The sequence below is a fragment of the Vidua macroura genome, chromosome 10 (genome assembly GCF_024509145.1).
Source record: "Vidua macroura isolate BioBank_ID:100142 chromosome 10, ASM2450914v1, whole genome shotgun sequence".
Taxonomy (NCBI): Eukaryota; Metazoa; Chordata; class Aves; order Passeriformes; family Viduidae; genus Vidua; species Vidua macroura.
The window spans coordinates 21,339,363-21,353,800 of NC_071580.1; the positions used below are offsets into that span (position 1 = coordinate 21,339,363).

Sequence of the window (14,438 nt, forward strand, 5' to 3'; positions counted from 1 at the left end):
GAAGCAGAGGCCTCATTCTCTGGAGTACATAATAGAACAAATAAAATATTTATATAAAGATCATAACTCACTGAACTGGGTAAATCTTCCCTTTAATTGGTTTCAGTGGCTGTGAGTTAGGATCAGGAGTGGCTCTGCTCTGGGTGGGCTGTGGTGGTTTGATGTCACACTGCAGAGATTTTTCAGCTGCTGATGAAGAAACTCTTAAATTACAGACTAGAGCATTAAGAAAACAACCCCCAATTTCAGTCATTTCTCTGCTGGGGAGCCACTGGACAGATAATTGTCAAGCTATTGTTACCAGACTGCTTTTAATAAAATGCTACTTTTTGCAATATTCTAGCACTAATCTAATAGGAAACTCTTGCATCGCACACTAATTTTGTGGATCTCTCCATTTAAGACAAAATCTGCTAGAATTATGTAATGGATATATGAAGTGATTTAGTAATGAAGTGTAACCCCAGGTAAGAGACTCTTAAACACTGCTGTCACCTCTAAGAAGAACATGTTAGTACGGGTGCATGTAGCAGGATAGATTTGCTTCATAAAAATAAAATCCAATTTTCCCATGGTGGCAGAGGCAAGTTTCTTTTGTATGTTGTGCTTAAAATGAAAAAAAAAAAAAAAAAAAAAAAAAAAAAAAAAAAAAAGAGTTCAAGCTAGACTGCATTTGCACAAGGACATTTGAAAGGAAGTTTTTTGTTAGGCTGCTAGACTGACATGATTCAATTTTGTCATGAACACAAGGGCTGCCCAGCATCCTTGGCATCTAGGAATGAAAGTTGGCCTCTCCCCTTCCTTTCTGAGCTTCTTCAGATGCTTTGTTATGTTAAACAGTGCAAAGAATGACAGACTTTCTCTGTGCTGCTGCTTAAATTTACCTTTTTGTTTGCCTTCAACTTTAATTTATTCTTTCAAGTCTGTGCCCAAGGTACAAAGATGGGGAAGTTAATAATGAGATTGAGAGGTTGCCTGGGTAAAAGGTTGGTGGTTTTGCCTCGAAATCCAGCAGAGTGTTGCTCTGAACTGATTTCATGTCTGTTGGTGTAAGTTAGTCAAGTCCAAGTAAGGAGAAACCAGATCCTTCCGTGCTGTGCCTTGTCTGCATATGGACTTGTTTAGGGAGCTTTGCCAAAGCAAAGCTGCAGCTCAGCTTTTCAAACTGGTCAGCATTGATCACCAATATTCTGCTTAAACCAACAGAAGCTGCTTTTCCTCCTCAGCATTTTGTGATACTTCTTTGTAAGGCTTTCCACCCCTTTCTTTATATTTTGCCACTTTGCCTAGAAAATGATTGAGGAGCTGCCCATTTCCTGTTGCTGTTTGTATTGCATCTGTGTTTTCCTCCTAGAGTCACATGTTTTCTCCTTTTATTATTCCATTTAGGACACAAACCATTAAATCCATCTTGGATTTGCCCTACTTAGTGCAAAGGAAGAATTGAGCACCTTCAGAGGAACCCAGGATCTTGCAGAATGACATTTTCCCTCCCCTCACTCACCAGTAACGAGATCTAGGTTTAGTAGTTTACTGAGCATTCTTGAAATCTGAAACAACTGAGAAACTAGAACTTGCTTCTCTTTTCCTTTGCAACTTGCTACTTCAGCTGGTGCATCTTATGCTGCTGCTGAGTTTGGAAAAGATTTACACTAAAAAAGTGAAATGTTGAGGTTGCTGCTTTAGGCTGTGTATTGGCAGTGACCTGCTTCATTTGATGCCATTTTTCTAAGCTACCTATGTCCAAAGCATGTTTTGGAAAAACCTTACAGTATCTGATGAAGTCACAGGACTGTTTGAGTGTAAGTTCCATCTAAGTGCTGCTGCAGTCTCATGTTCCATGTGGGATGCCTCTGGGCATCCTCACTAATCCAGGGAGTTAAACTCACTGAGGAGTGTTCCCCCACACTTTTTCTCTCCTTACATAGTGCCAGCTTGACTCCTTGCACTTGGCTTGCTGAAGGCTTAAACAAGGAATGTTGCTAGGCATGTGTAAGTTTGCAAGTCTGAAGGAAAAGGGGGAAATGCAGAATTAAAGCAGTTCTGAGTTCAGCTGTCATTCTGAGACTCGGGTCACACACCCCATCAGAGAATCACGGCTCTGGCTCTCCCTGCCTTTCGCTGCAGTGCCCTGTGTGATTCCTGACCTGGCCGTGCCTTCCCCTCCGGCTGGAATGTGCTGCAGCTCCCGGGATCGGCGCTGGGCTCCCCTGTGGCTGCAGAACACACTTGCCTGCCTGGCTGCCTGCCTGCAGCACAGGCTGGGCCTTTTTCTCACTGGCAGGTTCAGCTGCAAAATTCTGTGTGTTTTGCTTGCCTGATTGAGATAAATTATACAGACAGAGTGCTTGGGGAATTCGGGATTGACTTGGGGAGGTAGTGAGGGGATGAAAATTAGAAATGGAAGGATGGTCTGGAAGCAGGTCTGTCCTGTTGTGGATTGGAGGTGGGGAGATGGGAGCTTGCTTGTCTGGGGAGGACCCTGGTTCTTAGCTGTGCATGGGAAAAGGGATTTTGTCTGAGTTCACTGATGGGAAAAGATGTTCTGGAGGGGAAATGTTTTAATCGTTGATAAGCTTAAAAGGGGAAATTACTGTACAGTATTGAAACACTGACATTTCCCAAGGGTGTATCCATCACTTTCCAGGCTTGGAGAAAACATTGACCCAGATTCCTGGGAGAAAAACTATCTAGTGAGAAGCAACTGGGAGATACTGCCTGTGAGTTTAATCACAGAAATCATGGTGATTTAATGGGTGTTTAATCACAGCCCATCCAGTCCCACCCCCTGCCACAGGCAGAGACACATTCCACTAACCCAGGGTGCTCTGAGCCTCATCCAGCCTGGCCTTGGGACACTAGGCCAGGGCCCCAACACCCTCACAAGGAATTCCTTCCCAATATCCCATCTAACCCTGCCCTCTGGCACTGTGAAGCCATTCCCCCTCATCCTGGCACTCCAGCCCCTTTTAAAAGGTCCTGCTCCAGCCTTTTTGAGGAACTTCCTGAAGTTTGTGATCCACGGACACTGGAAGCACAGAGGATCTGCTGGTAAAGTGTCACTGTGGTTTGAATCCTTCCCTAGGCAATTTCTTTAGCTCCTGAAGGAAACAGGACTCTGAGCCAGACAATCTTCTGCCTTTTTTTAGGAATTCAGAGCTGTAGTAGAAAATCTCTGGAATTATTTTTGTATTAAAGTCTTGAAGCATAATATTTTAAACACAACACAACATGGATTCTCATGCAGCTCTTACATTTTGCTTGTGAAGTTCATATAATTAGTGTCTCTTATTAGTGTGGAGTTTTTTCTGGCAGTACAGGCACAAAGCATTAGTGTCCTATAAAATGAGATTACTCAGTGTTGTACCACTATTAAAGTTTAGAGGTTTGATGTTCTGGTTTTGTACGCCTTTGGATGCTATTGTACATCAGGATAATTCTGACAGCTTCAGTTAGGATTGCATTTTATATTACTCTTATGAAGCTGGGTTTTTGCAATAGGTAATTTTATTGCTGTGTACCCATTTGATTACAATGACCAGTTTCTCTACAAAGTTTCTATTAAATCAAGGATTATCGTCCTGAAATTCTGAAATGTTTGTGTGAATCTCTGGTTGCTGGGACCATTTATCAACAAGAGAAGCTTTTCTTTATTTGAGAGGCAGCTTCCTTGTTCCAACTGCATTGTTTCACATTGTTTCCTTAATGTTTTAAATTATTTGTACTTAATGTTGTTCATTTGAATGAAGGTTCTGCCTTTAAACCTTCACATCTTGATTGGATCTAATGCCAAGTGTCTGATAGTTGTGAGCTCTTCTCCACGCTCCTTCTGTGTTTGCTCACTCTGAGTTGGGTTTCATGTATAAACACGTAGGCATGTAAGAACGATCCAGGCAGGGATTTTTGAAGTTTGCTGTTGCTTTTATGTGTTTTCAAAATTTAGTTCTGTTTCTGGGGTTGTGTGGACTTCCCCCTCCTCCCTCTTTTGCTGGTGGATATGTCTTTGCATTTCCCATTTATATTTATGTGGAAATAGAGACTATGTGTACAAGGACTGTCTCAGGCTGTTTACATTAAGCACTTAGAGCAGCACCTGCATCCTTTTCTGCTCAACATCTCACGTCAGATAATTTCTCCCTGGGATTACTCCATTATTTTGATTCCTTTCGTGCATCCAGTCTTTGGGTTTCTCCCCATCGCCACTCCCAGTACCTGTGATTAAACTGTGGGGTTTTGGTTGAGTTTTGGGACCCTGATGAGCCAGCAGGGGATAAAGGTGGTTAACAGCAACAAGAATGAAGAGGAACATCTTGTCTGCTCTTTAGAACCTTGTGGAAACAAGATGGATTAAATCAAGCTCTGAAGTAAGAGAAAATGTCACTTTGTACTGATCTGTACGTAGCTTTTTCACTAAACAGGAGGAATGACTTCTCTTGAGCTGATGCTCCCTTTCTTCAAATGCAGCTTCTCTACACAGTACAATGGTTAGCTTGGATTTATTTTCGTTAATTTCTTAAGAAAACCCAGCCTTTCATCATTCCCTGGATTCTTGAAATTATTTCAGGATGCCTTAAATACTATCATCTTGAAGTCACAGCCTCTCCAATATTTTTGACTTTCTAGCCATAAAAATAATAATTCATGGAATCACAGAATGGTTTAGGTTGGAAAAGGCTCATCCAGTTCCACCTCCTGCCATGGGTAAAGACATCTTCCACTATCCCAGGTTCCTCCAAACCCCATCCAACCTGGCCTGGAACACTTCCAGGGTTGGGGTAGCCACAGCTTCTCTGGGCACCCTGTGCCAGGACCTCAGCACTCTCACAGGGAAGAGTTTCTTCCTAATATCCCATCTAAAACTCTCCTCTTCTGGTTTTAAACCATTCCCCCTTGTCCTGTCACTGTCTCACTTTGAAAAATGTCTTCCTGTTTTTTAAAAGCCCCCTTTAGGTCCTGGCAGGCCATGAGGAGGCATCCCAGAATCTGCGACCTCCATTCCCATTTGTACTGTGACTGTTTGATTTGAGCTCTGTTCTCTCAGTGTGGAATATTCAATGTCTGATTTACCCCATTGTTCTCCTGGCATGTCCAAGAGCCTTGACAGCATTTAACTGGGAGCACTGGAGGATGAGCTGTATGAGACAAGGCCAAATGATACTGACTGCAAATCCACTGTGGTTTTGTCTGTGGATATGGAGCTGGGATTAATTTTACCCCTGCAGGGAAGCAATGCTTACCCTGCCACTAATTGCTATTGACACCCAGGGCAAGCTGCAGGTCCTGCCCTGTTTTCAGCGTGCCCCTGGATCGTGTGCCACAAAAAGTAACAGCAGCTGCAGTGTTTATAATATCACAGGCTGTGTCTTACAGGGGGAAATGCACCTTAGTGCCCTGACATGAATAGTTTTGTGGGGCTTTCAGGTCTCTAGGTGTACTTAAATGTTCAGAAAGCAAAGGGCTGACACAAAATGTTGGTATTGCTGGGTGTACAAATGTCACCTCTCACTCTGTATGAGGAGGACCAGCTTTTTACACAAGCAGACAGCGATAGGACAAGGGGGAATTGCTTTAAACTATAAAAGAGAGATTTAGATTAGATATTAGGAAGAAAATGTTCCCTGTGAGAGTGGTTAGGCCTGGCACAGGTTGCCCAGAGAAGCTGTGGCTGCCCCTGGATCCCAGGAAGTGTCCAAGGCCAGGTTGGACAGGGCTTGGAGGAACCTGGGATAGTGGAAGGTGTCTCTGTCCTTGGCAGGGGCTTTAAATCCAAACCATACTGTGATTCTGTGATCTAATTACCTCGAAGCTAATTCCATACTGCCTAGTTGTTTTGGGTTCAAGAAATGAGCTATTCCAGAAGGATTTACCTGTGATTAACTGATTGATAATCCAGAGCAGTTTGGTTTGAGTGAACACAGTTGTAAATAAAACGGGATGTGATTCCCAGAAGCAGAACAGGGGATGTTCAGGAGAGCCTGTAATAACTCTCCTGAATGTTTGTATGAAAAGTTGTGTTTCCTTCCATTACATTCCAGCTTTTACCTGTTCCTTAGGCTGTGGCACCTCTCTGAAGTGATTGCTCTGTAAGGCTTTGGAGTCCTCCATGAGAGCTGCCAGCTGTGAGCCTTGGTCTCCAAACCTGCCTTGGAAAACAAACCTGCCTTGCTTAAACATGCAGATATAAGTGGAGCTGGTGATCCTGGAAGTTGTTTGTTCCAATGTGTTTGGTCCTGTTCTTCTGTCTTACTCTTCTCTTTCTTCTTACAGGTCTGGATGCAGAGTTGTCTTACGTGAGGAATGATGTGGTTAATCACTATGCCTTGTCCTTCAATCTCCTAATACCCAGCGAGACCAACAATCTCCACTTCACCTGGCATGCCAAATCCAAGGTGAGCAGGCATGACTTCTGCTCTGGGTACTTGAGACATGAGCTGTTCTGCGTGGTGAATACCCACTGCTATAATTTAATGGCTTTTTTCTTTGCAAAAAATAGCATACGCAAGGTGCAAAGTACTTATTTATATGACTGCAGGCAATAAGTTAAGATGGCATACATCAAAGCTGTTCCTTATTTTAGAAAATTGAAGCACTTATTTCAAAGTATTTTATACTTCTTGCTCCTGGCAAGGTCCATGTATGCATACAAGCCACTGGCTGTGGAATCTCTTCCCTTGGTGCATTGGACACACAGAAGGGCAGCCATGAACTGAAGCCTCTGGAAATCATACATAGAGCAATTGTTGTAGAGATTTCTAGAAACATATGCTTGGAGACAAGGAGAGCCTATAAAAGCAGCATCCAGCATGTTATTGCTGAGCCCTGATTAAATGGAAAGGCTTTTTATGTCACTTAATCACTGTGCCTGGAGCATGCAGCAGCAGCTGTCAGAGAGATTGCGTATGCTCTTACATTCTGAAGCATTTCCAGTTACTTAACAATTTATTTTCATATATGAAATGATCTGTTTAGTCTCTGCCAGATGTTCATTCTGTTCTTGAGTGGTGGTTGTTCTTCTCCCCTTAAGTAGGAAAGGCTGCAGCAGGAGCAGTAGTATTAAACAGCTCCACCAGTGCAGGACCTGAGGATTCCTCCTGCCATTGTTCTTCCCTTTGAGGTGTAACTTGTTAAGAGCAGTGACTTTTGGCCTGCAGTGGAGTTGGGTCGAGTGCTAGCCAGCCCTGATCCCATATTCCACATGCACAGTGACAGTTCAGTCACTTGTCATTTGAGAGGAGTTCCCTTGTCACAGCTTCAGCTGAGGCTCCCTGCATCACTGGCCCTGCCCTGTGTTTCCTTGGGCCTGGCTGTGAATTTTGAGGAGGAATTTTGGAGCTTGTGTAGCCCTGCTTCCCATTCCTGGGGTTCCTCCTAAGGGTTCCACTTGGGGTTCCACTCTAAGTTGGTGTAGTGCGACTTGGAGGAGCTCAGAAATGGGGGTTGTGTCTCTTTCCCTGGCATCCTGACTGAAAAATAAATTGATAACAAGAATGAACCATATTATGTTTTAGAAAGGGAGAAAAACTAACTATTGGGACAAAGTCAAACAAATGAATTCAGCTGAGAGTGGAGGGTGGAGGGGTAGGATGAATTTCCAAGAGGAGCTTATGACTTAGAGTAGATTGTATGCTTTTTTTTGAATGAATGTTTGCAGAGTCAGCTTCTTAAATGGAAACAAAATCTTGACTACAGTTGAATAAACTATTTCTAAGCAATTTTGTTTGTAAAACTGACTGGGGGGGGAGAATTTTTTTAATTTTAGCAGCTTTAACAAACTGACTTTTGAACAAGTAAGTTTAAAAGTGTCATTGAGTGAGGTTTGTGAAGGATTTTTTTTAGTATAAGCACTCTGAATTCTGCCCCAGATTTTAAGGAATGATTTCAAGAGTAGCTTCTGTTTTGGCTTTCTTAATTTGAACTGTCACAAAAGTCTTGAAACTAAAATGTCACATAAAAAAATTGGAATATGGATGCCTAAAATTACCAGCACTCCTTGAAAATAAGGTATGGGTTTTTATTTTCAAGAATTATGAAAAGGGATGTTTTATTTCTTTATACTCCTAGACAGATTTCTGATGTGTTCTCTGTCTCCCAACTGTTGTTACAGGTTGAGTATAAACTGGGATTTCAGGTCCATGATCCCATGGCTATGGCCCTGCCTCAGGCCAACATTTCTCTACAAGGAGAAGTTCCTCGCACCCTCTCAGGTAAACTCCCCACCCCCATCCAGCTCATGGATGAATAATGGTCATTTAGCCATAAATGCAGTTTTAGTGATCTGTGAACACTTATTAAAATTGACAAAAATTAATTTAAAATCCATGTCCTTTAATGCTCTAACGGCTGAAGTGATGAGGTGTGAAGACTAAAATAGCATTTCTTAGTATCGAGTTCTGTATAATGTGATAATTTATGATGTTTACAATGTACTTCATAAACATCTCAAAAAAGGCTCTTATTTAAATGTTCTCTCAGAGTCTGAGAATGCCCCACTCCCCTGTAACCCCTGTGTTGTGTTCACAGTGTTCCGTGTCGATCTCTCCTGCACCGGCAGACTCGACTCCGATGTCACAATACTGATGCAGCTCAACTTAACAATAAATTCCTCAAAAAACATCACAGTTTTAAATTTCAAACGAAGGAAAATGTGCTACAAAAGTAAGAGATCAAATTTCAGATATTTTAAAGTTTTTACTGTTTAAGTATGCTAGCAAAAGGGAGTGGGATGGTGTATGATCCAGGACAGGAGTAACAGAGTGAATTTTGGGGAGGATTGGAAGAAACCAGGTAAAATTCTGCCTTTCAGAGAGGAGTGAGGACTTCTGGTTAAAGCAGAAACTGGTGAATGAACAACTTTCCCCAAGAGTTCCACTGCACTGACTGACCTTTTAATAGATATGTAACAAAAACCATTTTCCCTCTGTTTGGAAAGAAGAAATCAGTTCCCTCAAAACTGCCACATTCTGAGAATTCAAATTGTTCTAAAAATATACTTAGTTAGCAATATACTTAGCAATAAAATATACTTAGTTTATAAACTGTGATAAAATTGGCTGTTTAGTTAGTGTAGGAGGTGTTAGTCTGTTAGATGTGAAGTACAAAATGATCTTCGGAGATAATCCAAATTTTGGAAATCCTAAGTTGACTCTCCTGTGTTACCACTTGGGAATCTGCAAGCGTAATTTATTCTTGGATTGTTCCTGTTTACTGTTGTGGCTTCCTAGAATTTTCCTAGGATTTTCTAATATTTTCATAGGCATCAGAAGAAGATTATTTTGGAGAATCCCAAGAGCTGTGTCCTCCTTAAAAATGCCTGTGATGTTCCACTCCTAGGCAGTATTTGGGGATTGCCACCTACCTACCTCTTTGCATGCTCCTCCTGCCTCTGTTCAGCTCACCTGGAGCCTTTGAGGACAGTAGCTGTCTTTCCAAAGAGGGGTTTATTACTTTTCTTGAGTATAAATATCAAAGGATGAGCTCAGGGAAGGTGTGGATGGAAGAGCCAGCCATGCCTTGTAGCACATAAGATTGGGATACTCATGTTCCTTGCATCAGGCTTCAGGAAGACCATTCTTAATTCCAAGTTTGTATCTCCTTCTAGTAAAATGGAGGTCTGGCCGATAATTCTTTATTTCATGTTTTCCTGGGAATTTTTTCAAATACTCCCAAGTGGGGGAGGTCAGCCCTGCTGAGCCATTCACAGCTTGCTGAGCTGTGGATGTGTGATGGAGCCTTCCAGAAGCACCACACAGTTGGGTGAGATAGAGCCACTGCCTGAACCATCAGAAGTGGTCCTTACAGAGATCTCGTTTCTGCAGGTTCATAAAAACAAAAAAAAAAAAGGCTTTGCTTGGTGTGTGTTGATGGGTGTAGAGCATATGGGGGTTTCTGGCTGAATTCAATGCATAAATTAGGAATATGCAGGAACTTGCTAGTGGTTTTGCTCAGGGCATTCCTGATAGTTCCTCCTCAAGTTCAAAAAAGGGATAAAAAAAAAGAAAAACACTCTGATTTTTTTCCTCCCTTGGATTACTTTTTCCTAAACTGCACTAGTTTAACAAGGAGTGGGAAGGGGCTGAGAGGAGGAAGGGGGGCATGCAAGTGGGACTGTGCCTGTGCAGCTGCAGAAATCCATGGGATTCCCTCAGCTGCCTGCAGATCCTCGAGGTGGGGGAGGTTTCATCTGGACACATCTCCTGCATTCCCCAATTCTGTGCTGCTCCTCTTGGTAACCAGACTCAGAGTAAGCTTAATGAAGATTTACCCACTTTCTAAAGGACTGCTACTCTCATGAGCTGTGTTGTCCTCCTGCCTTCACTTGCATATTTATGAGTATTTAAATGGACATCACCTCTTCCATCCTTCTGTTTTAACTCTGTGACTGGCATCAGCTGAGAAGTCACAGTGCCTGTGGTGGTTGCATCTCTGACCCCTTCCTAGGATGAGCAACATTAGACTGGAGCCAGGATTTCCTCCAAAAGATCAGGATAGTCTTGACTGAACATCCCAGCAATGATTTTCTCTCCTGTAGGAAGTGATTCTGTGAGGTCTTTATTTAGTGCCTTAGCAAACACATTCTCTGCACCTTTTCTTTCTGCTGCTTTGGACCTTGGACAAGCTGCAGGGTTTTACAAGGATTCAGTGGATTCAAGCTTTGCCTCCCTGGACATGCGTGTCAGTGGTGAAATACCTGACCTGTGTGTTTCAGTGTGATTTTAATTCTGGTTAGGTATTTGAATGGAAATCTAGGGATTAGTGTAGTCCTTGAATCAGCTCTTCTCTTTGGAAAAGCAGATCTGTTTTTCCATACCTGAGGCAATGTGAAGGGCTGCAATAATAAATGTACTCCAAACTTAATGGCTTTCTCTCATCTCTTTAGAGCTTGAACCAGAAGTCAAATCTCCAACAGCTGATAAAAACAGCAGCAAGGCTATCTGTAAGTAATCCTGAATGTACAACTTGGGGTTTAAAAACTGAAAAACTTTTAATGCGCTTTGATTCCACAGCTTTCCCTATGAAAACAGTCCCCAGGTAGTCTGTACTATACCCAGTATTGCAGTGGGTTTTTGGTAATTAATTGTTTTAACTGGTGAAGAGGAAAAAACCCTATTCCAAGTCTTGTAACAACTTTTGTGTCACATCTTAGGGGCTCTGGTTTCTTACATGACTCTGATCTATTTTCCTGACCTTAGGACCTGTCTGATTTGCTGTTTCAATTTATCACTATTGAAGGAATAGAATGAGGTAGTTTCCTTTCCTCCTCGTCTAGCTGGAAATATCACTGGCTGACTGTGGCTCCATGATACACAGAATGGGAGTGTTTTTTGCCAAAATGCTGTTGGAAAGCAGTGGGAAAGAGTGCTCAGTGCTCTCTTTACCTCCCACTGTCTCTTCCAGGGTAGTTGTTCTCCAGGATACCTTATAGAACATTTGGGATGGCTGAGGCTGCTGCCTCTCCCTGCCTCCAGCCCCTCTGCTTGTGTTGCCATAACAAACTAACAAAATGTTGTTTCTTGGGGGTTTTGTTTGGGTTTTTTTGTTGGTTTTTCTCCTTTTTGAGAAGGGTTCAGTAACTTTCCACATCTGTTGCAGTCGATCCTGTAAATGCAGCTCCCACCACTTCGACCCGGGTGTTCTATATCAGTGTGGGTGTGTGCTGTGCTGTGATATTCCTGGTGGCAATAATCCTGGCTGTCTTGCACCTCCACAGCATGAAAAGGATAGAGTTGGATGACAGGTATGTGTTCAAGCTTTCCCAGTGTGGTTTTGGGACATATTTACACAGATTAGTGGGAGTTCAGTCTCAAAATGAGCACTCTGTGGTAGTTTGCAACTTCTGCTCTCAGTGGCAAGCTGTAGCAGATACTGCCTGTGTGGGGTTGAGGTGAGAGCTGTGCTGCAGAAAGGCAGCAGTTGCAGGTGCTCTGCTGTTTATGAGGTGGAAGGATTGTTCAGGTTTTGCCAGAATATTTGTGAAGAGTGGAAAGATTCAGACAGAATCAGATCTGCAAGGATTGTCAGGGTTGAAGGAAAAATTGACTTGGGCATACTGGAAAGGCAGGCTGGGAGAGCTGAGGGTGTTCATACTGGAGAAGAGAAGGTTCCAGAGAGACCTTAGAGCCCCTTTCAGTGCCTAAAGGGGCTCCTGGAAAGGGGCCTGGAATGCCAAGACAAGGCAGAATGGCTTTCCACTGCCAGAGAGTTTTTACCTTTATTTTACCTTAGATGGGATATTGGGAAGAAATTCTTCCCTGGGAGGGTGCTGAGGCCCTGGCAGAGGTTGCCCAGAGCAGCTGTGGCTGCCCCTGGATGCCTGGAAGTGTCCAAGGCCAGGTTGGACAGGGCTTGGAGCAGCCTGGGCTAGTGGAAGGTGTCCCTGCCCCTGGCAGAGGGTGGGACTGGATGGGCTTTAAGGTCCCTTCCCACCCAAACCATTGAATGCTTTTATGTGATTGGATGAAAACATTTGGGTTTTACTGGCACCTGCAGGAGAGTGAATTTCAGTTTTCCCTACTTTGATTGATTTTCCAGTATTCAGTTCAGCCTTAGGGTACAGTCTGAACATTACAACTGCTTGGTTATAAAACTGGCAATGTTGGGCTGTCTCAAATATATTTCCAATCCAGAAGAAATGTAGCACATCCATGGAAAATGGAGTTGTAACACGAGTCCAAGGGCATTGGAGTGGGGATTAAACACTGAGGAGAAGGGAGGCTGGAAAAGCAGGTGGACTGAGGCTATGTGAACAGCCTGCATCAGATGCAACTGTTCAGGAGCAGCAGTGTGAAACTGGATCCTTTGGAAAACAGCCTGTGGGTGGTCACCCCTGTGAAAGGATATCTTGAACTAAAGGATGTCTTGAACTGCTTCTGTGCTGCCTGCAGCCTCATGGAGTAGCTTTATCTTTTACATCCTCCTCTTTATCCATTCATCTGTTCCTTTCAGTTTTCTCCCTGCCATTCCCTCCCCTGGTGTCCCCAGCCCATGTGGCTTTGGCAGTGCCACTGCATTGAGCAGTTGTGGTTTCTCAGTTGTAACCAAATGAACTTGTCAGCCTTCCTCAGTTCCTTTGTGCCTGGTTGTCTGATGGAGGGGTTTTAATCAGCTGAAGGTGTTAAAGGATGTGCAGCTTGCTTTAATTCAGAAAGGAAGAACATTCTATTTATAGTATGGGATAGTGTTGTCTGTGTGAGGTTTTGAGGTGTCCAGCCCAGGAGTGTGATCAGATGTCCTCCCCTGTACTCCATTGCACTGGGTTTCTGTGGAGATACAAGGTAAAAATCCTAAAAAAACAATTTACTTTCTGTGGAGATAAAGCTAAAAATCCATCTAATGTTAGTCCTTTGTGGTTTGCAGGTGTAAATAATTTGCTCTGAATCACTGTATATCCTACTGACAAATTCTGATAAATTCAGGGGGCTTTCCCTGTTTGTGGAAAGAGTTTGGAATGAGATGATCTTTGAGGTCTCTTTCAACCCAGACCATTGAATGATTTTAGGAAGTTTGTGCAGCTCCTGGGGTTTAGCTCTTCAAGAACCATGTGATGACTTATTTTTTGAGCCTGAAGGTGCCTGACCTGGCAGAACTGTGGATGTGCTGCTGTGTAAAAGCTGTTGCTCAGGCAGTGCCAGAGTAAAGGTGTAACAGAAGCAAAATGTTCCTGAAAATCAGGAGGTGTGGGGTTTGTTTTGAACAAACTCACCGAGGGAAGCAAGAATTCCTGATTTGGTTGTGAATAATAATCTCAAACTGTTTTTGTAAAAGGTTCCTGAATGGAATATGACAATGTCATTAGGGTTTACGACCTCCCAGGAACAACAGAGTCTGGAAAACCCACTGGTGCTCTTAATTTCAACCCCCAGAACTAAATAAAACCGAGGAGGGTTGTTAACTGGAAGCTCAAGTCGAGTTTACAGGCTGCACATGGATTATTTAGGAACATTGTATTGGAAGTCCACAGCAAATGCTGCAAACCTCCCAGCAAAGGCACTGGAAAAGTGCCAAGGAAAGCTGGCATGGCTTAACAGCAGGATAATGGGAGTCATTAAAGCAAGAAGGCATCGTTCAAATAGCTGACAGAATATGCAAGTGAGGAAGCTCGGGAAGTGAGTTAAACCTAAAAACCAGAATGAAGCCAACCCAAAAGAGTTTTTCAATCTTGCAACAGGCATTCAAAGAATAATTCCTTCCTCACACTTGCCTCCAGCCAAAGGAATCCGCAGGGCTAGTGGGTGATCAGGTTACAAAAGGAGTTTCCAGCCAGAGCAAGAAAAGGAAATGCAAGTTGTGCTTTGGTGTTTGATGTGGTGACCATGCCAAGACTCTCCTTCCTGGGGAGCTCGCTGCAGAGTGGATCATACTGAGGCAGCTCGTGGATGCAATAGTGGGAGCAGTTCAAATAAGCAGTAATTGCCAGCACCAAAGAATAGTCATTCAGAAAA

The 14,438-nt window shown here is 43.1% G+C and overlaps 1 protein-coding gene across 1 annotated transcript in view; it reads left to right on the top strand.

The window, feature by feature from the left end:
• RYK (receptor like tyrosine kinase) overlaps positions 1-14,438 on the top strand; it is a 55,391-nt gene that overhangs the window by 11,645 nt on the left and 29,308 nt on the right. Inside the window, exons 2-6 of the mRNA XM_053986601.1 lie at positions 6,268-6,389; positions 8,105-8,204; positions 8,521-8,655; positions 10,877-10,933; positions 11,590-11,734. Coding sequence (XP_053842576.1) covers positions 6,268-6,389; positions 8,105-8,204; positions 8,521-8,655; positions 10,877-10,933; positions 11,590-11,734 — 559 coding nt within the window. The remainder of the gene's footprint in view (positions 1-6,267; positions 6,390-8,104; positions 8,205-8,520; positions 8,656-10,876; positions 10,934-11,589; positions 11,735-14,438) is intronic.